Source organism: Heterodontus francisci, chromosome 7 (assembly GCF_036365525.1).
Source record: "Heterodontus francisci isolate sHetFra1 chromosome 7, sHetFra1.hap1, whole genome shotgun sequence".
In the NCBI taxonomy this organism is placed as follows: domain Eukaryota; kingdom Metazoa; phylum Chordata; class Chondrichthyes; order Heterodontiformes; family Heterodontidae; genus Heterodontus; species Heterodontus francisci.
The window spans coordinates 15,386,516-15,412,754 of record NC_090377.1 but is presented as its reverse complement, the minus strand read 5'-3'; the positions used below and the strand labels follow the sequence as shown (position 1 = coordinate 15,412,754).

The 26,239-nt window shown below is 46.4% G+C and overlaps 1 protein-coding gene across 1 annotated transcript in view; it reads right to left on the bottom strand.

Annotated features, from left to right (window-relative positions):
• The window catches only part of arhgef49 (Rho guanine nucleotide exchange factor 49), a 36,230-nt gene that overhangs the window by 3,999 nt on the left and 5,992 nt on the right, over nt 1-26,239 (bottom strand). The window contains exons 2-5 of the mRNA XM_068036258.1: nt 18,262-18,427; nt 10,983-11,190; nt 6,971-7,602; nt 633-778 (exon numbers count right to left, since the gene is read on the bottom strand). Coding sequence (XP_067892359.1) covers nt 633-778; nt 6,971-7,602; nt 10,983-11,190; nt 18,262-18,427 — 1,152 coding nt within the window. The remainder of the gene's footprint in view (nt 1-632; nt 779-6,970; nt 7,603-10,982; nt 11,191-18,261; nt 18,428-26,239) is intronic.

Sequence of the window (26,239 nt, the reverse complement as noted above, 5' to 3'; positions counted from 1 at the left end):
TTAATAAAAATCTGCAATTGAAAGATAGTCTCAGTAATGGTACCATGAAACCATCATCAATTAGTCGTAGAAACTCATCTGTTTCACTAATGTCCTTGAGGGAAGGAAATCTGTCGGTCTCACCTGGTCTGGCCTACATGTGACTGCAGACCCACAGCAATGTGGTTGACTCTTAACCTCCCTCTGAAATGGCCTAGCAAGCCACTCAGATGTCAAGGGCAATTAGGGATGGGCAATAAATGCTGGCCTTGCCATCGACGCCCACATCCCACGAAAGAATAATTTTTTTAAAAAGCATAGCGTAGACGCATTTAAGAAGAAGCCATTTGGCCTCTTTTGAAAGAGCTGTCCAATTTAATCCCACACCCCAGCTTTTTCCCCCACAACCCTGCAAATTAGTCCTTGCCAAATAACTGTCCACTGAATTGAAACTGAAAATTTCAGGTCAGCGTTTGATAAATCTTTGTTCGCTAAGGGTATTAAAGGAAACAGAACAAAGGTGGGTAAGTGGATTTGAAGTACAGATCAGACTTGGCCCATTAAATAGTCTGTTCCTGTTCCTGTGTTTTGAATGTTTCTATGTGATTTTTACCAGGTTTCTACAAAGTGTAAAGAGTTGATGGAATTTCGACCTGAGGAGTTCCTTCTCTTTCTCCAGAGTATTGAGCATGTTGATGGAGGTAGACTGGTGGATGCAGTAAGTCTGAAATGCTGGCAGCATGTTAACAAACTCTAGGAACATCTCGCCAATGCACACTGTTAAAAAGTCCTCGTCGTCCTGGCAACACATTAAAAAGAATGGACAATTTAAAAAGCAACAACAACTTGCATTTATATAGCAACTTTAACATAGTAAAATGTTCCCAAGGTGTTTCTCAGGAGCATTAAAGTTTGACACCAAGCCACAGCAGGAGATATTAGGACTTGCCTCGGTCAAAGAGGTAGGTTTTAAGAAGTGTCTTAAAGGAGGAAAGAGATCTCGGGAGTGAATTCCACAGCTGAGGGCCTCGGCAGCTGAAGTCGCAGCCACCAATGGCGGAGCAATTGAAATCAGGGATGCACAAAAAGGCCAGAATTGGAGGACTGCGGACATCTCAGAGGGTTTAGGGCTGGAGGAGGTTAAAGAGATTGGGGGAGGCAGTGGCGGGAGGGTGATGAGGCCATGGAGTGATTTGAAAACAAGGGTGAGAATTTTAGAATCGTAGTGTGACCGGACCTGGAGCCAATTTAGGTCAAGTGAACACAGTGAGGGTGATGGTTGTTCGGGACTTGGTGAGGGTAAGGACATGGGCAGCAGAGTTCTGGGCAGGCTGAAGCTTACGGAGGTACAAGGTGCACTCTCATGGTGTCTGACTTTTCCATTTCTTCCCCTCCTCTCATGAAGCTGCTGACAAACACCGATGTAAGATTTCACCAAAAGTGGCCATTCGTCACTTGTCGGCCTTTGTAGAGAGTGTCGTCAGCTCGTTACAGCATCGCAGTTGAGGCAGTCCCCATCCCCCATTTGTGTCCACACAGGCAACACTTCCTATCAGGAGTCATTGGGTTATATATTTCCCTATCCCCTCCCCTAGTTTGGAGCCACATGCAGGACATCCCCTCTCCACGTCTGAGATCAGCTAAGACAGAATGAATAAGGGATCTAACGTGGGCAGTTTCTGCTCTGTACAGTTCAGTTCCACACTCTGAGGACCACTTACCATCAGTACTGTCCAGGAGGGGACTTGGCATTTTACTAAAACCTACGCTGGTTGATAAACTTTTGTACACAGAGAGTAGTGAGAATGTGGAACTCACTACCACATGGAGTAATTAAGATGAATAGCACAGATGCATTTAAGGGGAAGCTAGATAAACACATGAGAGAGAAAGGCATAGAAGCATATACTGATGGGCTTATATGAAGAAGGGTGGGAGGGGACTCGTTTGAAGCATAAACACCGGCATAGACCAGTGGGCTGAATGGCCTATTTCTGTGTTGCAAATTTATGTACTCCACTGTCTGAACACAGAGAGACAAGACGCAGAGAACAGAATTGAAGTTATTGCGATTATGGTATATATATTTTGAGGGGTCAGTGTTTTTTTTTTAAAATTGATTTCTTGCCACATTTTAAAGCTATCTTTCCAGACTACTCTTTGGATATCAACTTTTTCCAGCCACTCGGCAGTGTAAGCAAGGATGGCCCAGGTTAGTGATGCCAACACCTAGTGTAGTACGGCACCAGGGCCAATCTCTAAGCCATTTTGTGTTTACCAATCTCAGCCAGGATTACAGTTGGTGAACTACCATTGGACTCGGTATGTCAAAGATTAGGAGGTGACATAAAATCAGCCATGGTTCCTGCTCCCAATTGCTATCCAGTGGGAAATACATATGTGTGTAGATATTGAAATATTGTCTGAATACAGGTGTGATGCTGTCCTCCATCTCCCAAAAGCCCTTTAAGCACTCCCAGGGCAGTTACAGCATGGGTGTAAACACGATGGGCCGAATGGACTCCTTCTGCACTGTAACAGTTTGATACAGAGTAAATCACCCTCTACACTGTCCCATCAAATACTCCCAGGGCAGGTACAGCATGGCGTTAGATACAGAGTAAAACACCCCCTACACTGTCCCATCAAACACTCCCAGCACAGGTACAGCACGGGTTAGATACAGAGTAAATCACCCTCTACACTTCCAGGACAAGTACAGCACGAAGAAAGAAACGCCTGTACTTTCTGCGGCCTGGACGAGTCCGTGTTCCACGTTTATACGGAGTGTGCGAGGTTGCAGCCCCTATTTGAGTATCTGAAGGGGCTGCTCCTCAAATTCTGGCTGCACTTCAGTCCCACGCTCCTGATCTTTGGGCACCCGGTGCGGAGGGGCTTGGGCCGGGAGGGGGATCTCCTCGTCGGTCTGCTCCTGGACCTGGCCAAGATGGTAATTCACAGGTCCAGGCTGCGGGCCGTCGGGGGGTCCGTCCTCCCCGATTGCCTGCCCCTCTTCCGCGGTTACGTTCGCGCCCGGGCGTCCCTGGAGAAGGAGCATGCGGTGTCCGCCGGTACGCTTGAGGCCTTCCGCGACCGGTGGGCACCGCAGGGACTGGAGTGCATCGTTGATGCCGAGAATGGCATTTTAATTTGAGTTTTTTGTTGATTTATCTGGTTTTAATAAAGTTATTTTAAAACTGTAAATATGTATATAAAGGGGGCTTGAGGAATAAAGGCCCCCTCGACGTGAAAAATATAAAAGGGGCCTGGGGTATAAAGGCCACCTTAAAGAAAAAAAAAGCGGGGGTTAGATACAGAGTAAAGCTCCCTCTACACTGTCAAAGAAAAAAAAATGAAAAAGAAAAAAAAAATAAATAAATAAAATCAGGTTAGATGCAGATTAAAGCTCCCTCTACACTGTCCCATCAAACACTCCCAGGACGGGTTCGGCATGGGTTAGATACAGGGAAAAAGAAAACAAAAGGAAAAAAATCGGGTTAGATACAGAGTAAAGCTCCCTCTACAGAACAAAAAACGGGGTTAGATACAGAGTAAAGCTCCCTCTACACTGTCAAAGAAAAAAAAAAGAAAAAGAAACAAAAACGAAGAAAAAAAAAAAATCGGGTTAGATACAGAGTAAAGCTCCCTCTACACTGTCCTATCAAACACTCCTAGGACAGGTACAACACAGGGTTAGAAAGGGGCAAATCCCCAGGGCTGGACGGGCTGACCGTGGAGTTCCTCAGGGCGTTCTGGGACGTCCTGGGGGACGATTACGCGCGGGTCCTGGGGGAAAGCCTGGCGTCCGGGGAGATGCCCCTCTCGTGGCGCAGGGCGGTCATCGTCCTGCTGCCGAAGAGGGACGATCACCGCCTGCTTAAAAACTGGCGCCCGGTCTCCCTCCTCAGCACGGGCTGGGCTCCGTTTTGACCCACATGATCCACCCCGACCAGTCCTACACAGTCCCGGGCCGGTCCATCCAGGACAATATCCACCTGGTCCGGGATCTGATCCATCTTTCCCAGAGGACTGGTCAGTCGGTCACTTTTCTCTCCCTCGATCGGGAGAAGGCGTTCGACAGGGTGGATCACGAATATCTTTTCGGGACTCTGAGCGCTTTCGGTGTCGGGCCGCATTTCGTGGCCCGGGTCCAACTTTTATACGTCGCCGCAGAGTATCTCGTCAAGGATAACGGGTCCTTGACGGCGCCCCTTCGCTTTGGGAGAGGAGTGCGTCAGGGATGCCCCATGTCCGGCCAATTGTACACCATCTGCGTGAAGTCCTTCCTGTGCCTGCTTCGCAGGAGGTTGACGGGATTGGTTCTGCGCGAGCCAGCCATGCGGGTCGTCCTCTCGGCTTACGCCGACGACGTGCTCCTCGCGGTCACAGATCCCGTTGACTTGCGGAGGATGCGCGACTGCCAGCAGACCTTTTCTGCCGCGTCCTCCGCGAGGATCAATTGGGAGAAATGTTCCGGACTCCTGGTGGGTCAGTGGCGGGTGGACTCCCTGCCGGAGGAGATGACACCTTTTGCGTGGAGCACCACGCACCTCCTCTATCTGGGAGTCCACCTTAGCCCCGCTGAGGAAGCCTGGCCGGCAAACTGGGAGGAGTTGGAGGCGAACGTCACCGCTCGGCTGGGGCGCTGGGCAGGACTGCTCCGAGTGCTTTCCTACAGAGGCCGAGCGCTGGTCATAAACCAACTGGTGGCCTCCATGCTGTGGTACCGGTTGGTCACTTTGGCCCCGCCCCCTGCATTCGCCACCAAGATCCAGAAGAAACTCGTCGATTTCTTCTGGGGTAAGAGGAAACACTGGGTCTCTGCCACGGTCCTGAGTCTCCTGATTGAGGAGGGCGGTCAGTCGCTGGTGTGCGTCCGCACCCAGGCTGCGACTCTCCGCCTTCGGACCCTGCAGAGATACCTGTACGTCGAGCGTCCTCCTACATGGTGTGCGCTGGCGACGTATTTTTTCCGCCAGTGTCTCTGCCTTCAAGACGACACGCAGCTCCCGGTGGAGTCCGTTAGCCGCGCTTCTCTGAGGGAGTTGCCTGTCTTTTACCAGGATCTATTCTGAGTCTGGAACATGGTAGCCTCCAGTCAGGGCACTCCCCCGCCGGCGGAGGTGAGCGCCTCGGCTGTCCGGGCGGCCGACTCCGGGGACGGTCCGGCGGGCGGATGTGTAGCCGTAACCCCCGGGACGCCCCTCACTGCGGGTGGCAAGGGGGCTCAGGAGTGCGGAACGCTTCGGGCCGAGCTGACTCCCGCTCGGCCGGAACTGCTCATCGGACCCAGGCCCCGAAACCCTCCTCAGGAGCCTGTCCCGCACAACCCGAGCCGCCTCTCAGAAATGCCCTCTGTGCCATTCCAATCGGTGCGGAGGGGTTTCCTGTACGGGCTGCTCCTGCACACTCTCCACTTCCTCGCCCTCGTCAGCCTGCCGGACACGCCCTGGCGGTCCGCGTTGCCATCTGGCGGCGAGGGGAAACCCCGATGGAGGTCTCTCTACGCGGGAGTCTTCCCCCTTTACATCGGGGACCTGGGGTGGAGGGTGTTGCATAGGGCAGTCCTGTGCAATAGGCTTTTAAGTAGGTTCACGGACTCCCAGGCCGCCTGTAATTTCTGCGGCCTGGATGAGTCCGTGTTCCACATATATACGGAATGTGTGAGGTTGCAGCCCCTCTTTGAGTATTTGAAGGGGCTGCTCCTCAAGTTCTGGCGACACTTCAGTCCCACGCTCCTGATCTTTGGGCACCCGGTGCGGAGGGGCGTGGGCCGGGAGGAGGATCTCCTCGTCGGTCTGCTCCTGGGCCTGGCCAAGGTGGCAATTCACAGGTCCAGGCTGCGGGCCGTTGGGGGGTCCGTCCTCCCTGATTGCCTGCCCCTCTTCCGCGGTTACGTTCGCGCCCGGGTGTCCCTGGAGAAGGAGCATGCGGTGTCTGCCGGTACGCTTGAGGCCTTCCGCGACCGGTGGGCACCGCAGGGACTGGAGTGCATCATCGATGTCGAGAATGGCATTTTAATTTGAGTTTTTTGTTTACTTATGTGGTGTTAATAAAGTTATTTTAAAAATGTAAATATGTATATAAAGGGGGCCTGAGAAATAAAGGCCCCCTCGACGTGAAAAATATAAAAGGGGCCCGGGGTATAAAGGCCACCTTAATGGAAAAAAAAACGGGTTTAGATACAGAATAAATGTCCCTCTACACTAAAAAAAGAGAGAAAAAAACAGGAGTTAGCTACAGAGTAAAGCTAAAAAAAAAACAAAAAAAAACAAAAAAAAACCAGGATTAGATACAGAGTAAAGCTCCCTCTACACTGTCCCCATCAAACATTCCCAGGACAGGAAAGAGAAAAAAAACAGGATTAGAAAGGCACTGCAGAGGCTGGAGTGCATCATTGATGCTGAGAATGGCATCTTAATTTGAGTTTTGTTTTACTAATCTGTTTTAATAAAGTTATTTTATAAAACGTATATAAGGAGGGCCTGAGGAATAAGGGCCCCCTCGACATGAAATACATAAAAGGGGCCTGGGGTGTAAAGGCCACCTTGTTAAAAAAAAGGGGCTTGATACAGAGTAAAGCTCCCTCTACACTGTCCTATCAAACACTCCCAGGGCAGGTACAACACGGGGTTAGATAGGCACCACAGGGGCTGGAGTGCATCATCGATGCCGAGAATGGCATTTTAGTTTGAGTTTTGTTTTTACCTGTTTTTAATAAAGTTATTTATTTAAAATGTATATAAATGGGGCCTGGGGAAACAGGCCCCCTCAAGCAAAATAAAAGGGCCCTGTATGTACAAGATACCATGGCACTATTTCAAAGAGAAGAGGAATTCTCCTATCCTGGCCAATATTTCCAACATGACAATAGTGACACACTTCAAAAGTGCTTCATTGGCTGTGATGTTTTGGGATGTATAAAGTTTATCTTGCGGGTTAGAGAGAGAGAGCTGTTGTTTGGATGTTTTTGATGCAGGTGTCTGCTCACCTGGTCAAATGCTTGTTCAGTGGAGTCATGCAGCCGCTCCAGAAATCTCTCGTTGACTTCTATGAGTTCCTGTATGTTACTGAAGATCACAGCTAGCTGTTCTGGGGTCAGGAGTCCGGCCGCCTGCATGGGGAGTTGAAACTCCTCCTTGATGATGCGCAGGTCCTCCCCGTAGCTGGACTCCGTGTTGACAAACTCCAGGATAGCCTCCTTGCGCTCCGTCCTGCGCTTTGCGCACTTGCCACAGAGGTTTTCCCGTCTCTTCACCGTGGCCCTCGGGTCTGCCTCCAAGATGTCTCTCTCCCCGCAGTCAACACAGGGTCGGTGAGCCACCCAGGCCTGCACGGAGCGTGCCCTCTCCCCCACGCGGCTCTTCCATTTCTTGGCCATGGCCGGCCCAATACCGCTGTCTGCTCTCTCCACCTCCGCCGGTTTGCTCTTCCTCGCCCACTCTTCGTCTTCTTCCTCCCTCTCTTCGCTCCTGTCATTTAGTCCCACCACGCCGCTGTCCGTGCTCAGGTTACTCCAGCGATGCTTCGATCTGTGGCTGGAGCCAGGTCCCAGGTGATTGTCTCTTGGCTTTGAGCTCGGAGAGGAGTCGGCTGTCCTGTTGCACTGGTTGGAAAGTGGATCTGTGTATCAGACATCGTAAAATCACAACCGTTGTTAGATTTCTTGATGCACCGGATACGGAAAGAAACAGAAAAGCACAGGACTATACTGATTACTGATACTGTGGTACCAGTACTAAAGTGATCAACACAGCACCATAAGGTTGTAACATACATTGTTACGGGAAAATTAACATACATCGTCATGGCAAATTAACACACATCGTTACGGGAAATTAACACACATCGTCATGGGATATGAACACTGGTCAATAGAGTCATAACAGCATAGAAGGGGGCCCTTCGGCCCATCAAGTCCATGCTGGCTCTTTTCACCCCATTTGCAAATTATTTCACGGCTTTCTCTAGGTCTACATGCCAATCTATTCCAGATGGCCTTGTGAGTCCACTCAGCATACATTGTCATGGGATACTAACATATCATCATGGGATATTAATGCACATCACCATGGGATATTACAGATCATCATGGGATAATTACACGCTGTCATGGGATATTAACACATACTGTCATGGGATAGTAAGACACGTTATCCTGAGACACTAATACACATCATCATGGATACTAACATACACTGCCATGGAATATTAACACACATTGGGATGAATTTTACAGCCTCCCAACGATGGGGGTCGTGGTTGGGGAGGGGGCCACCACAGACCTCGACGCCAGGAAGGCCTGGCCCCATATTGCTGGCGGTGGCGAGGCCTCGTGGCAGCCTGCCCCCGCCGTTCGGCGATGGGAGCCCCATTTCAATGTTAATTAATTTACATACCTGAATTAATGAATGTCGCGTTCCCACCATCCATCCCGGAGCAATATTCATGCCGGTGGGACGGCACTGCTGCACCTTCGGGTACCCATCCGGGGATCCGAGGTGGAACACATGTGGGGGGGCGGGGGGTGGGGGGGGGATCCAGGTCAGTTTTTCAGTGTGAGGTCGGGGTGGGGGGAGAGAGTCTTTTCATTTGTGTAGGGGATGGTGGGAAGGGGTAAAGTTTATAGTTGATGATCTTTGGGGGGGGGGGCGGAAGGACAGGTGCAAAAGTTAAGTATTTCGGGGGGGGGGGGTGGCGGAGAGGGCAGGTAATTAAATCTATGGTTGTTTGGGGGGTAGGAGAGGGGCAAGATCAACTTATTTTATTTTATAAAATCAAATCTCCTTTAAATATGTAAATGTCACGATAGGACTCAAAGCCCTTTAAAAATGACATCAGCACCTGTGCAAGGGCAGCTGAGGCCATTGATGGGGATGGACTGCCCGCCCTCTCCACGACATCGTGTGGGGCGGTCCGCCCCGACTATTTAAATGAGCCATCATGTTTAATATCGCAGCAGCTCCACAAAGTGCGGCCCATCATTATGGGATACTAACATACATCGGCATGGGATACTAACATACATCGTCATGGGATATTAACACATATCGTCATGGGATACTCACCACCACCTTCTCAAGGGCAATTAGGGATGGGCAATAAATGCTGGCCTGGCCAGCAACGCCCACATCCCATAAACGAATTTAAAAAAAACATACATCATCCTGTGATATTAACATACATCGTCGTGGATATTAATACAGTGTTCTGGAATATTAACACACACTGTCAATGTGTAATCATAATGTGTGATATAATAAAGTAACAAATGGGAATACTTTAGGAACAAATGTAGGTTAAATTATAACTGAATACCAAGGGGATAAATCTAGTAGTAAGCACTCATCATTCACAGTAATTACTGCTACACTCATCTTCTCTCAATATCAGTTAAAAACTTCCTTTCAATGTTTAATTTCTATGCTTCTGTAGATTTTGGAAGGGCAGGGGACAAAGAACACAGTTGGTCACAGGATCAGAACACATTCGTCAGTCCCTGTACCAGGCAACCTCTATACATAAAAAGTTAAGAAGTAGGAGCAAGAGTCACCATGGCTCCGTTTGAGCCTCCTCCACTATTCAATAACTTATGGCTGATTTTCTGCCTCAACTCCACTTTCCTGCCCTATCCCTTAATTTCCTTAGAGTCCAAAAATCTATCAATCTCAGTCCGAGCATCTGTCGACGACTGAGCATCTACAGCTCTCAGGGTAGAGAATTCCAAAGATTCACAACCTTCTGAGTGAAGAAATTTCTCCTCATTTCATAGAACATTACAGCACAGTACAGGCCCTTCGGCCCTCGATGTTGCGCCGACCTGTGAAACCATCTGACCTAAATGACCCTGATCATGAGACGATGGCCTCTGTTTCAGACTCTCCAGCCAGGGGAGACAGCCTCTCCACATCCACATTGTCAGAGTCTTACACATTTCAATGAGATCATCTCTATTTTTTTTCTAAACTCAAGAGAATATAAGCCCAAATGATAATTTTTCACGTGTGAGTCATGAGAGGGAGTCTCAGCAAGTTATTTGATTTGTGGCGGTGAGTGGACAGAGCATCAATTCCAGCTGCACCCTCTTGTCATCCAACAATTCTCAGTGGATCAGTAGACAGCAAACTGGATTGGGACGTCTGGCTACCTTATCCCCTTCTTTGACCAGTGTGTTGAGACCAGCTGTAGCACCCCTTCTGCCCAACACTGGCTAACTCAGCACAGAGCAGAGTTTGCACCTTGGACCTGCCCACTGAGTCACTGGGCGTGGTGATGTGGTGATGCGCATGCACTATTGTCCCCTTCTCTGAAAAGCCAGGAATCAGGGTCGGAAGTGCCAAGAGATTCCTTGTGTTCCTACCCTCTCTTCCCCCCCATCTCAAGTGCAGAAATTGCAACATCGTACAACTTTGAAACATGCAATTTATTGTCAACTGTGGCTCAATGTGGCACTGTCACCTCTGAATCACCTGTCTGTGTATTCACATCCCACTCCAGAGACCTGAACACAAAATCTAACCTGATGTTCCTAGTGCAGTACAGAGGGAGTGCTGCATTGTCAGAGGTGATGTCTTTTGGATGAGACTATATACGTCTTCAACATAGTGCCGTAGGATCTATTACATCCACCTGAGAGGAAAAATGGGCCCTCAATTTTAGAATCTTATCCTAAAGACAGCACCTCTGACAGTGCAGCACTCCCTCAGTAGCGTCACAAGAGTGTCAACCTAGGTTAAGGGGGTGAATTTTGTTCAATGATATCACTGAAGAACGGCACATGGGCCAGGAAGATAGCAGCCCGTGGCACTCTCTGCCCCCAGGGAATGGTGTAGGTCTGCAAGGTGCCACTAGAAGCAGCGCTATATGAACAAATTTCTCCCACAGTGTGTGTTATGGAGCAGAACTTGACCCCACTACTTTCTGACTCTGAGGCAAGAGTGCTACCCAATGGAGCCATAGCTAAAACCTTGACTTCCAAAGCAGGGTGTTTTACTCAGACCCACCGCTGCAGTCCTTGTCTTGGCGTCTTTTCTGGCCGAGGCCCCAGGCAGCTGCTGCTATCCTCATCTCCAGCTGCTTCCGCTTGACTGCGTCCGCTGGCATGGGGTCGCTGAAATGGGGGCGCAGGCGGCATTCACGCTGGGCCTTGGCGGTCTCCGTAGTCCCATAGGCCGCGTCAGAGCTGGACCTCCGACAGCCAGGGAGGGAATGCTGAGGAAGAAAAATCAGGAAAGGTCAAGGTGACTGCAAAAATTTTTTTTAAATTAACCCAATGTTAGAACTGAGCCATTCTTCTCTGGGACAGCAGGTGCTGACAATGGAGGATGACAGCATCAGACTCACTGGAAAAGGAGGAAGTTCTGGGCTGCTGCTAGGGGTTTGGGGATTCCCCCATGGGTGCACAGCCAGTGGGGTGGTCCGCACATAGTCTCCATCTTTATCACATTCCCAGGCTACTTCTCTTTGCCAGATTTTCCATGTTTCCCTCCCCCTCTGCTATTCCACAGAAACCATTTCCGGCTTCTCTGGACCCATCATTTGTTTCTTTTCTTGCCTCATTACCAATCCCCACCACCCCCCCACCCCCCCACCCCCACAACCTCCCCCCACCCCCGCCTGCCTTGTGCCATCATCCCTTGTCATTTAATCACTCCCTGCCCTCCTATGGCACACCTTCACTTTGTCCTTTCCTCCACCTTTCTCCCAACACTCTTTGTCCCTGCCTCTGTATTTGCTTGAAAACAGTAGTGATGAAAGGTCATCAACCTAAAACTTCAACTCTGTTTCGCTCTCCCACAGATGCTGCCTGACCTGCTGAGTGTTTCCAGACCTCTACTACTGATTTTTATTGCTGTCCGTATATCGGACGTATCTGTCCTAATTCCTGCACTACTACCCTCACCCCTTCCTCTCCCTCCAAGAACCATGATAGGGTTCCCCTTGTCCTCACCTTCCTATTCAATGGATCATCCTCCACCATTTCCACCACCTCCAGCATGATGTCATCACTAAACACATCTTCCCCTCCCCTCTCTCCTTTCAGCATTCCGCAGAGACCGTTGTCTCCCCAACATCCTGGTCCCCTTTTTCATCAACTCCAACATCCAATCCCCTCCCCACAGCACCTTCCCATGCAAATGCAGGAGATACAACACCTGCCCTTTCAATTCTATCTTTCTCACTATCCAGGGCCCCAAACACGTCTTCTAGGTGAAACAATTAGTTACTTGTACTTCTTTCCATTTAGCATGTCGTATTCGCTGATCACAATGCAGTCTCCTCTATGTTGCTTCGTTGAACAGCTCCATCCAGTCTGCAAATGTGACCCCGAGCTTCCGGTTGCCTGTCATTTTAATTCTTTGCCCCAATCTCACTCTGACCTTTCTGTCCATAGCCTCCAACATTGGTCCAATGAAGCTCAATGCAAGTTTGAGAATAAGCACCTTATCTTTCGATTACAGCCTTCTGGACTCAACGTTGAGTTCAACAATGTTGATCATAACCACAGACCTCATTTTCACTGACAGTAGCTGTTAGTGATGGTTCTGCTGTTGCCATTTGCAGATCCTCTGGATCCATTTTTTATTTCATTATTTGTCCATTCCCACACCTTTTGCCTTGTACATTCATCCCTTTATGTCATTTAATCTCTCCTGCCCGCCACCACATCACAGACCTTCTCCTTTGTTCGCTCTCCTTTCTCCCCCTTTCCCTTCCTCTGTACTTGCTTAAAACCTGTTACATCACTAACGTCTTCTGGTTCTGATGAAAAGTCATCGATCTGAAACATTAACTTGATTTCTCTTTCCGCAGATACTGACAGACCTGCTGAGTATTTCCAGCATTTACTGTATTTACTTCAGATTTCCAGCATCCTCTGAATTTTTGCTTCTGTTTCATGTATAAACCATCTGAACCTCTCGATTAGATTCCAGCCTGTATCTCACTCCCGGGTATCCATTATTCTATATATAAACCATCTGAACCCCTCGATTAGATTCCAGCCTGTATCTCACTCCCGGGTATCCATTATTCTATATATAAACCATCTGAACCCCTCGATTAGATTCCAGCCTGTAACTCACTCCCGGGTATCCATTATTCTATATATAAACCATCTGAACCCCTCGATTAGATTCCAGTCTGTAACTTACTCCCGGGTATCCATTATTCTATATATAAACCACCTGAACCTCTCGATTAGATTCCAGCCTGTACCTCACTCCCGGGTATCCATTATTCTATATATAAACCATCTGAACCCTTCGATTAGATTCCAGCCTGTAACTCACTCCCGGGTATCCATTATTCTATATATAAACCATCTGAACCCCTCGATTAGATTCCAGTCTGTAACTCACTCCCGGGTATCCATTATTCTATATATAAACCACCTGAACCTCTCGATTAGATTCCAGCCTGTAACTCACTCCCGGGTATCCATTATTCTATATATAAACCATCTGAACCCCTCGATTAGATTCCAGCCTGTAACTCACTCCCGGGTATCCATCATTCTATATATAAACCATCTGAACCCCTCGATTAGATTCCAGTCTGTAACTCACTCCTGGGTATTTGTTATTCTATATATAAACCACCTGAACCTCTCGATTAGATTCCAGCCTGTAACTCACTCCCGGGTATCCATTATTCTATATATAAACCATCTGAACCCCTCGATTAGATTCCAGCCTGTAACTCACTCCCGGGTATCCATCATTCTATATATAAACCATCTGAACCCCTCGATTAGATTCCAGTCTGTAACTCACTCCTGGGTATTTGTTATTCTATATATAAACCACCTGAACCTCTCGATTAGATTCCAGCCTGTAACTCACTCCCGGGTATCCATTATTCTATATATAAACCATCTGAACCCCTCGATTAGATTCCAGCCTGTAACTCACTCCCGGGTATCCATCATTCTATATATAAACCATCTGAACCCCTCGATTAGATTCCAGTCTGTAACTCACTCCTGGGTATTTGTTATTCTATATATAAACCACCTGAACCTCTCGATTAGATTCCAGCCTGTAACTCACTCCTGGGTATCCATTATTCTATATATAAACCATCTGAACCCCTCGATTAGATTCCAGCCTGTAACTCACTCCCGGGTATCCATTATTCTATATATAAACCATCTGAACCCCTCGATTAGATTCCAGTCTGTAACTCACTCCTGGGTATTTGTTATTCTATATATAAACCACCTGAACCTCTCGATTAGATTCCAGCCTGTAACTCACTCCCGGGTATCCATTATTCTATATATAAACCATCTGAACCTCTCGATTAGATTCCAGCCTGTTACTCACTCCCGGGTATCCATTATTCTATATATAAACCATCTGAACCCCTCGATTAGATTCCAGCCTGTAACTCACTCCCGGGTATCCATTATTCTATATATAAACCATCTGAACCCCTCGATTAGATTCCAGCCTGTAACTCACTCCCGGGTATCCATTATTCTATATATAAACCATCTGAACCTCTCGATTAGATTCCAGCCTGTATCTCACTCCCGGGTATCCATTATTCTATATATAAACCATCTGAACCTCTCGATTAGATTCCAGCCTGTAACTCACTCCCGGGTATCCATTATTCTATATATAAACCATCTGAACCTCTCGATTAGATTCCAGTCTGTAACTCACTCCCGGGTATCCATTATTCTATATATAAACCACCTGAACCTCTCGATTAGATTCCAGCCTGTAACTCACTCCCGGGTATCCATTATTCTATATATAAACCACCTGAACCTCTCGATTAGATTCCAGCCTGTAACTCACTCCCGGGTATCCATTATTCTATATATAAACCATCTGAACCTCTCGATTAGATTCCAGCCTGTAACTCACTCCCGGGTATCCATTATTCTATATATAAACCATCTGAACCCCTCGATTAGATTCCAGCCTGTAACTCACTCCCGGGTATCCATTATTCTATATATAAACCATCTGAACCTCTCGATTAGATTCCAGCCTGTAACTCACTCCCGGGTATCCATTATTCTATATATAAACCATCTGAACCTCTTGATTAGATTCCAGTCTGTAACTCACTCCCGGGTATCCATTATTCTATATATAAACCACCTGAACCTCTCGATTAGATTCCAGCCTGTAACTCACTCCCGGGTATCCATTATTCTATATATAAACCACCTGAACCTCTCGATTAGATTCCAGCCTGTAACTCACTCCCGGGTATCCATTATTCTATATATAAACCATCTGAACCTCTCGATTAGATTCCAGTCTGTATCTCACTCCCGGGTATCCATTATTCTATATATAAACCATCTGAACCTCTCGATTAGATTCCAGTCTGTATCTCACTCCCGGGTATCCATTATTCTATATATAAACCATCTGAACCTCTCGATTAGATTCCAGTCTGTATCTCACTCCCGGGTATCCATTATTCTATATATAAACCATCTGAACCTCTCGATTAGATTCCAGTCTGTATCTCACTCCCGGGTATCCATTATTCTATATATAAACCATCTGAACCTCTCGATTAGATTCCAGTCTGTATCTCACTCCCGGGTATCCATTATTCTATAAATAAACCATCTGAACCTCTCGATTAGATTCCAGCCTGTATCTCACTCCCGGGTATCCATTATTCTATATATAAACCACCTGAACCTCTCGATTAGATTCCAGCCTGTAACTCACTCCCGGGTATCCATTATTCTATATATAAACCATCTGAACCTCTCGATTAGATTCCAGCCTGTAACTCACTCCCGGGTATCCATTATTCTATATATAAACCATCTGAACCTCTCGATTAGATTCCAGCCTGTAACTCACTCCCGGGTATCCATTATTCTATATATAAACCATCTGAACCTCTCGATTAGATTCCAGCCTGTAACTCACTCCCGGGTATCCATTATTCTATATATAAACCATCTAAACCCCTCGATTAGATTCCAGCCTGTATCTCACTCCCGGGTATCCATTAGTCAATGTATAAACCATCTGAACCTCTCGATTAGATTCCAGTCTGTATCTCACTCCCGGGTATCCATTAGTCAATGTATAAACCATCTGAACCTCTCGATTAGATTCCAGCCTGTATCTCACTCCCGGGTATCCATTATTCTATATATAAACCACCTGAACCTCTCGATTAGATTCCAGCCTGTAACTCACTCCCGGGTATCCATTATTCTATATATAAACCATCTGAACCTCTCGATTAGATTCCAGCCTGTAACTCACTCCCGGGTATCCATTATTCTATATATAAACCATCTGAACCTCTCGATTAGATTCCAGCCTGTAACTCACTCCCGGGTATCCATTATTCTATATATAAACCATCTGAACCTCTCGATTAGATTCCAGCCTGTAACTCACTCCCGGGTATCCATTATTCTATATATAAACCATCTGAACCTCTCGATTAGATCCCAGCCTGTAACTCACTCCCGGGTATCCATTATTCTATATATAAACCATCTGAACCTCTCGATTAGATTCCAGCCTGTAACTCACTCCCGGGTATCCATTATTCTATATATAAACCATCTGAACCTCTCGATTAGATTCCAGCCTGTAACTCACTCCCGGGTATCCATTATTCTATATATAAACCATCTGAACCTCTCGATTAGATTCCAGCCTGTAACTCACTCCCGGGTATCCATTATTCTATATATAAACCATCTGAACCCCTCGATTAGATTCCAGTCTGTAACTCACTCCTGGGTATTTGTTATTCTATATATAAACCACCTGAACCTCTCGATTAGATTCCAGCCTGTATCTCACTCCCGGGTATCCATTATTCTATATATAAACCATCTGAACCTCTCGATTAGATTCCAGCCTGTAACTCACTCCCGGGTATCCATTATTCTATATATAAACCATCTGAACCTCTCGATTAGATTCCAGCCTGTAACTCACTCCCGGGTATCCATTAGTCAATGTATAAACCACCTGAACCTCTCGATTAGATTCCAGCCTGTAACTCACTCCCGGGTATCCATTATTCTATATTATAACCATCTGAACCTCTCGATTAGATTCCAGCCTGTAACTCACTCCCGGGTATCCATTATTCTATATATAAACCATCTGAACCTCTCGATTAGATTCCAGCCTGTAACTCACTCCCGGGTATCCATTAGTCAATGTATAAACCACCTGAACCTCTCGATTAGATTCCAGCCTGTAACTCACTCCCGGGTATCCATTATTCTATATATAAACCATCTGAACCCCTCGATTAGATTCCAGCCTGTAACTCACTCCCGGGTATCCATTATTCTATATATAAACCATCTGAACCTCTCGATTAGATTCCAGCCTGTAACTCACTCCCGGGTATCCATTATTCTATATATAAACCATCTGAACCTCTCGATTAGATTCCAGCCTGTAACTCACTCCCGGGTATCCATTAGTCAATGTATAAACCACCTGAACCTCTCGATTAGATTCCAGCCTGTAACTCACTCCCGGGTGTCCATTATTCTATATATAAACCATCTGAACCTCTCGATTAGATTCCAGCCTGTAACTCACTCCCGGGTATCCATTATTCTATATATAAACCATCTGAACCTCTCGATTAGATTCCAGCCTGTATCTCACTCCCGGGTATCCATTAGTCAATGTATAAACCACCTGAACCTCTCGATTAGATTCCAGCCTGTATCTCACTCCCGGGTATCCATTATTCTATATATAAACCACCTGAACCTCTCGATTAGATTCCAGCCTGTAACTCACTCCCGGGTATCCATTATTCTATATATAAACCACCTGAACCTCTCGATTAGATTCCAGCCTGTATCTCACTCCCGGGTATCCATTAGTCAATGTATAAACCATCTGACTTTCTCGACACAGTCTTCCTTGCCTCGTGTCTGGGTCTGTTGTAGACTCATTGATAGAGATTGATTGCTATGATTAGCCAACAAATCCATGAACATTGCTTTATGCGACTACCAGGATGGTAGAACGCGCACTAGATGAACCTTAGTCTTCCTGCGTTGACAATTCCTATGTTGCTATGTTCCCACTATTGCCTCTCTCAAGAGTTCATCAATAACACAATGCGTCAGTTGGCACACAACTGACAGCTAAACGGATTGTGTTGGTTCAAACTGCAATAGAGCTGCAATTAGTCACAAACAAACTTCCTCATCTTATCCCCTTGTCCATGAGGTAAATCGTCGGGTCCTCTAGTGTTCTCGTCTCACAGTCAAAAGCAATAAAGAACCAGCTTATTTACACAGTCTGTCTGCCGAACAACACCAGCAGGCTTCCGATTGCATTCTGCGCCGCAATCCAGGGTTGCCATGGAAACCAGGCCTGATTGATTGTCCTGTTCATTGATAGTGATGTCATCCAGCTCCTGTTGATGGGACGATTGTACGGCTGCAGATTCTGCAGTGCAGCTGTTAAATGAAGCAAAATGCATCGATGAAAACAAAGCCCTGTAGCTGAATTCTTTAATTGCTGCCTTTTAGGACATTAGTCGTACAGTTAGTCCCATTTCAGACTCACATGCCATGACCGGAATTTTACGCCCCTTTGGGAGTGGGCTGGGCAGCGGGGGGCGGGGCGTTAAATCGAGTGGGAGGCGGGGGGGGAGGGTACCCTGCTGTCACCTGCCCGCCCCCACTGCTATTTTACCAGCGGCAAGGTGGGGGGAGTGGGTTGGCAAATGGCCCACCCACCCCAGGCCAACTGAGGCCTTTAAGTGGCCAATTAATTGCCACTTAAGGGTCTCCTCCTACTGCTGCTGGTATCTTACCAGCGGCGGACAGGCACTTCAGCACCTGAGGAGGCCGCCCAGTAATACTTGGCAGCCTGTTCGGATGAAAGGTCACTGACCTGAAACATTAGCTCTGCTTCTCTCTCCATAGACGCTGCCAGACCTGCTGAGTATTTCCAGCCCTTTTTGTTTTTATTTCAGATTTCCAGCATCTGCAGTATTTTGCTTTCATTTAAGTACTTTTGAAGCGTAGTCACTATTGTAATGTAGAGAAACACAGTAGCCAATTTGCGCACAGCAAGCTCCCACAAAGAACAATGTAACAATGACCACAAAAATATTTTTTAAGTGATGTTGATTGAGGAATAAATATTGGCCATAACACTGGGGAGAAATCCCCTGCTCTCTTCAAAATTGTGCCATAGAATCTTTTGCATCCACCTGTCAGGGCAAACAGGGTCTCAGCGTAATGTCTCTTCTGAAAGACGGCACCTTTGACAGTGCAGCACTCCCTCAGTGCCAGCACTGGGTGCGTCAGACTGGATTTGCACTTGTGTCTCTGGAGTGGGGCATGAACCCTAAACCTTCTGACTTGGGGCAGAATGTTGGACATTAGGGGGAAGTTCCTACTCTAAAGTGAGAATGGCTAGTGGAGGGAATAATTTCAGTTGCTGACCTGGGGAAAAGAGATGGATTGAAGGATTTTATTACCTTGTCTTTAGACATTACAACATGGAAACAGCCTGTTCAGCTCAACCAGTCCATGTTTGATTTGATCCTTCACACGAGCAGTAGTCCAAGTGCTATTATTTTGCTCCATTTCCCTATCCCTGTGTTTGCTTTTTCCTTCAATCATCTAACCTAATCTTAAATGTTGATATGATCTCTGATTCAATCACTAATTCTGGTAGTGCATTTTGCAACCTCATTAAAAGAAAAGATTTCTCCTGCTCTTTGTCCTAATTCTCTTATATTTAATCTCATACCCATTTCCGCTCATTCTAAACTTCTCTATCACTTTAAACACCGCATGTACTGCAGCGGTTCAAGAAGGCGGCTCACCACTGCCTCCTCGAGGGAAATTAGGGATGGGCAATAAATGCCAGCGATGCCCATATCCAATATATAAATAAATAATAACACAGTCTATTTCTAACTACACTATCCCACCTTTTACTTGAAACTCTGCTACTCTATGGAGAATGAGGTTGAATCCATTTGGGTGGAAATTAGAAACTCGAAGAAGAAAAAGTCATTGATAGGCGTAGTCTATAGGCCACCAAATAATAACATCACATTGGGGCGGGCAATAAACAAAGAAATAACTAATGCCTGTAAAAATGGTACGGCAATTATCATGGGGGATTTTAATCTACATGTAGATTGGTCGAACCAGCTCAGTCAGGGTAGCCTTGAGGAGGAGTTCATTGAGTGTATCCGTGATAGTTTTCTTGAACAGTATGTAATGGAACCGATGAGGGAGCAAGCTATCCTAGATCTAGTCCTGTGTAATGAGACAGGAATAATTAATGACCTCATAGTTAGGGATCCTCTTGGAAGGAGTGATCACAGTATGGATGAATTTAGAATACAGATGGAGAGTGTGAAGATAAAATCCAATACCAGGGTCCTGCGCTTGAACAAGGGGGACTACAATAGAATGAGGGAGGACTTGGCTAAAGTAGACTGGAAACAAAGATTTTATGGTGGGACAGTTGACGAGCAGTGGAGGACTTTCAAAGCAATTTTTCAAAGTGCTCAGCAAAAGTATATTCCAGTGAAAAGGAAGGACTGGAAGAAAAGGGGTAATCTGCCATGGGTGTCTAAGGAAATAAGGGAGGCTATCAAATTGAAAGAGAAGGCATACAAAGTGGCCAAAAACAGCATGAAACTAGAAGATTGGGAAAACTTTAAAGGTCAACAGAAAGCCACAAAAAGAGCTATAAAGAAAAATAAGATAGAACATGAGAAAAAACTAGCACAGAATATAAAGACAGATAGCAAAAGTTTCTATAAATATATAAAACGAAAAAGAGTGGCTAAAGTAAATGTTGGTCCTTTAGAGGATGAGAAGGGGAATTTAGTTATGGGATATGATGAAATGGCCGAGGCGTTGAACAGGTATTTTGTATCGGTCTTCACAGTGGAGGACATTAATAACATGCCAGTAATTGACAAAGAGACGAACGTAGGTGAGGACCTGGAAACAATCATTATTATGGAAGAGGTAGTGTTGGGCAAGCGAATGGAGCTGAGGATTGATAAGTCTCCTGGCCCTGATGGAATGCATCCTAGGGTACTAAAAGAGATGGCGGGAGAAATAGCAGGTGCACTGGCGGTAATTTTCCAAAATTCGCTGGACTCTGGGGTAGTCCCAGCAGATTGGAAAGCAGCAGATGTGATGCCACTGTTTAAAAAGGGAGGTAGACAAAAGATGGGGAATTATAGACCGATTAGCTTAACCTCTGTAGTGGGGAAGATGCTTGAGTCTATTATCAAGGAAGAAATAGCAGGGCATCTCAATAGAAATTGTCCCGTTGGGCAGACGCAGCATGGGTTCATGAAGGGCAGGTCATGCTTGACAAATCTTTTGGAATTCTATGATGCCATTACGAGCAAGGTGGACAATGGGGACCCAGTGGATGTGGTGTACCTAGATTTCCAAAAGGCCTTCGACAAGGTGCCGCACAAGAGGCTGCTGCATAAGATAAGGATGCATGGCGTTAGGGGTAAAGTATTAGCATGGATAGAGGATTGGTTGACTAACAGGAAGCAGAGAGTGGGGATAAATGAGTGCTATTCTGGCTGGCAATCAGTCACTAGTGGTGTGCCTCAGGGATCGGTGTTGGGACCGCAATTATTCACAATTTATATAGATGATTTGGAGTTGGGGACCACATGTAGGGTGTCAAAGTTTGCAGATGACACTAAGATGAGTGGCAGAGCAAAGTGTGCAGATGACTGAAACTTTGCAGAGGAACATAGATACATTGAGTGAGTGGGCAAAGGTCTGGCAGATGGAATACAATGTTAATAAATGTGAAGTCATTCATTTCGGTAGGAATAACAGTAAAAAGGATTATTACTTGAATGGTAAAAAGTTGCAGCATGCTGCTATGCAGAGGGACCTGGGTGTCCTTGTGCATGAATCGCAGAAGGTTGGTCTGCAGGTACAGCAAGTAATTAGGAAGGCAAATGGAATTTTGTCCTTCATTGGTAAAGGGATTGAGTTTAAAAGCAGAGAGGTTATGTTGCAGCTGTATAAGGTACTGGTGAGGCCGCACCTGGAGTACTGTGTGCAGTTTTGGTCTCCTTACTTGAGAAAGGATGTACGGGCACTGGAGAGGGTGCAGAGGAGGTTCACTAGGTTGATTCCGGAGTTGAGGGGGTTGGTTTATGAGGAGAGACTGAGTAGATTGGGATTATATTCATTGGAATTCAGAAGAATGAGGGGGGATCTTATAGAAACATATAAAATCATAAAGGGAATAGATACGATAAGAGTAGAGAGGATGTTTCCACTGGCAGGTGAAGCTAGGACAAGAGGGCATAGCCTCAAGATTAGAGGGAGCAGATTTAGGACTGAATTAAGAAGGAACTTCTTCACCCAGAGGGTTGTTAATCTATGGAATTCCTTGCCCAGTGAAGTAGTTGACGCTTCTTCAGTAAACGTTTTTAAAGCTAAGGTAGATATCTTTTTGAACAATAAAGGAATGAAGGGACACGGTGAGAGTGCGGGTAAGTGGATCTGAGTCCACGAAAAGATCAGCCATGATCTTATTGAATGGCGGAGCAGGCTCGAGGGGCCGGACGGCCTACTCCTGCTCCTAGTTCTTATGATCTTTAGGGAAGTCATAAACTCACTCAAAAAATGGGTTAATGCCTAATATAGCAAGGAGAAGAATTTCATGTGAATTGAACACATTGTTCCACAGTTCATTTATTAGAAATGCAGGAATAACCTTAAAAGGACACAGTGCGGACCCCCACTCAACATTCTGTCACCACTTCCCCCTCCCCCTCTCCCCAGCCAATAGCACTGGCCCATATGGGACTGAGTCAAACAAATGCTGGTGATGTACCCCCAAAATAGTCAGCACTGTCTCACAGTTACAAGTACTGGTACCTTTTGGATTTTGTTTATTCTTTCATGGGGTGTGGGCATCATGAGCAAGTGCTGACATTTGTTGCCTTTGACATCTGAGTGACCTACTAGGCCATTTTAGCAGGTAGTTAAGAGTTAACCACATTGTTATGGGTCTGGAGTCAAATGTAGACCAGACCAGGTAAGGATGGCAGGTTTTCTTCCCGAAAGGACATTTATGCAGTAGATGGGTTTTTGCAACAATTGATGATAGTTTCATAGTACCATTAATGAAATTAGTTTTCAATCCCAGATTATTATTAATTAATGGAATTTAAATTCCATTATGGGCTTTGAACAGGGGTCTTCAGGGAATTAGCATAGGCCACTGGTCAGTGACATTACCATTATGCCACCATTTCCCGATGATTTGTAAAGTTGTGCTTCATGTTTGAACTCAGATACTGAGGCCCCAATTTTTCCCCATCCCACCCTCCCACACAGTCCAGCGGGAATAGTGGATAGGAGGGTTTCAAATTTGAAAGTTCTATCTCCCAGTTCCAACCCGTCTGCCTCCTTCCAGCCCCCAAATCAGGCCATTGGCGAATATCAGGAGGAGTTTCACACTGCGGGTTACTCGGCAACAGGTCCAAGGCGGCAAGTGCCCATTGGTTAAAGAAAGTGTTGAAGATCAGTTCCTTTCATCACTTCCAGTGGGCCAGGAGTTCTCTTCCTCCCCTACTCACTCCCCAGGTCCTTAGGGATTCCTTAGCCTCTCGGACCTAGAGTACTCCCCCAATTCAACTATCCCTTCTGGTAGCGAGTTCCAGATTCTCACTACTCTCTGGATAAAGCAATTTCTTCTGAATTCCCTATTGGATTTATTTGTGATGACCTTATATTTATATCCTCTAGTTTTGGACTTCCCAAAAGTGGAAATATCATTTCTATGTCTACCTTAACAAGCCCCTTCAGAATCGTAAAGCCCTCTATCAGGTCACCCTTCAGCTTTCTCTTTTCTACAAGAATAATCTCCAGCCTGTTCAGTCTTTCCTGATTATTATAACCTGGTATCACTTGTGCCTCTATATCCTTTCTGCTCTCAAAGGCATTGAAGGCATTATTCATTGGTACAAAATTCTTGTGGTGGTGAGGCTAATACTTCCTGCTTGTGGCACTTGCTCTTGGGGCCACCATCTCTTGGGTCTAGCCATTGGAATCGGCAGGACCTCCACGTCCCAGCCGAGCCGTGGTCGCCACCCACTAGTGAGCTTCCCCCGCATACATCCCACCTCCTCGTTAACATCGAGGGCTGAGTGTTAGAAGTCAAAGGGATTGCCATCCAGCATTTCCAAGCGCTGCACTGAAATGTTAGCTGAGAATACATACTCAAGGCCATTTGTGAGCGCAGCCTACAGCCTTCTCACTGGAAAGTGAGAATGTACCAACTGAGCCTGGCTATCACTTGGCAAATAGGTGAGGGAGGTCCCACTTTTGACCCTTGATCTGCATTGAGTCAGCAATCAGGGGCAATCTAGAACTGTCACGAATAAGACCTCAACTTGGGAGAAAGTCGAAAGAAAAACACAAATCGCCCAGACATTTTGCTCTTGATCACGGTCAGATGCTGGAGGGAATCCATCCGTGGCCTCGCCCTTCCCTATCTCTGTAAGCTCCTCCAGCCTTACAGCCCTCCGAGATCTCTGCGCTCCTCCAATTCTGGCCTCTTGAGCATCCCCAATTTCCACCGCTCCACCATTGGCGGCCGCGTCTTCAGCTGCCGATTCCCTAAGCTCTGGAATTCCCTCCCTAAACCTCTCTGCCTCTCTCTCCTCCTTTAAAACACTTCTTAAAACCACCTCTTTGACCACCTCTTTGCCCACCTGTCCTAATATCTCCTCATGTAATTTGGTGTCAAATTTTGTTTAATAATTGTGCCTGTGGGGCTACAACTACATTACAGGCGCTATATAAATACAAAAAAACAAGTTGCTGTGTGCGTGGAGGGGCATCACGTTAGGATAAGAGTGGGCTGTGAGGTGGTGCCTTCACAGCTGAACAGCCTCTTGGGCAAGTTGCTGGAAAACTGATGGCACCCATGGAATCATGACCCAGTGAGAGGAGGATGAGAGAAAGGTAGTGGTGGGGGAGGGGGAAGAAAATTTGACAGCTGAAACAAAATGACCACAAAGCCCAGGGGCAGCCAAGCTTGATAAAACTGCAGTTGTTTGAAATGCATCCGCTGTGATCTCTGTTAAGTGTGAGCCTCCTGCTCAGCACCCACCCCCAGTACATTAGCTTGTATCAGTCAGTTTGAGGTCTGTGGTAAGTGATCCAGAGGTCACAGTTTACAATTGATGAGACCATTAGTCACCAAGAAAGGATTTTGCTTAATAAATATTTAATACTTGTATAGATACACAGTGGAACTCATAAATTAGGAATTGCTGCTTCTGGAAGGTCTTATTTAAATGATTGCAATCTGCGGCAATCTCATACTAAAGCTTCGGAGAGGCTTTTTCTCTTAACCTGAGTGTACTTGATTGACTCACAGTCAATTTCAGTCACTTTCTTCTCTCGACAAGCACCTCAACTTGTCTTCTTCTGACGCTTGAGTTCGTTCTTCAGTACAAAACAGTCAATATTCCACAAGCCACACGGAGAATGTCCCTGTCGGGTCAACACCACCTGGTTCAATGGGAGTAAACCCACTGAGACATTCCTGGTCTCTCTGGAACTCTATGTGGAGCCCAGCATTCCTAATGAGTTTGGACCTTGACACTTCCTAACAGCACTGTGGGTGCGCCTACACCCCAAGGACTGCAGGGGTTCAAGAAGGCAGCTCACCACCGCCTTCTCAAGGGCAACCAGGGATGGGCAATAAATGCTGGCCTAGCCAGCGACGCCCACATTCCAGGAACGAATAAAAAAAACCTGAGTGCCGAAGCATTGCACCAAACAGCAGCTACAACAACAACTTGCATTTGTATAGCACTCTTAATGCAGTAAAATGTGCCAAGGCACTTCACAGGGAGAAAATTATCAAACAATATTTGACACCGAGCCACCCAAGGAAATATTAGAACAGGTGACCTAAAGCTTGGCCAAAGGAGTGTCTTAAATGAGGAGAGAGAGGTACAGCAGCGGAGAGGTTTATACATTGGTTCCCAGTCCAGCAACGCCACAATTTAAAAATGCTCATCATTGTGTTTAAATCCCTCCACGGCCTCGCCCCTTCCCTATCTCTGTAGCCTCCTCTAGCCCTACTTCTCTCCGAAAACTCTGTGTTTCCCCAATTCTGGCATCTTGCGCAATCCTGATTTTAATCGCTCCACCATTGGGCACCGTGACTTCAGCTGCCTAGGCCCGAAACTCTAAAAAAAAAATCAGGTCTAGAAACCAAATTTC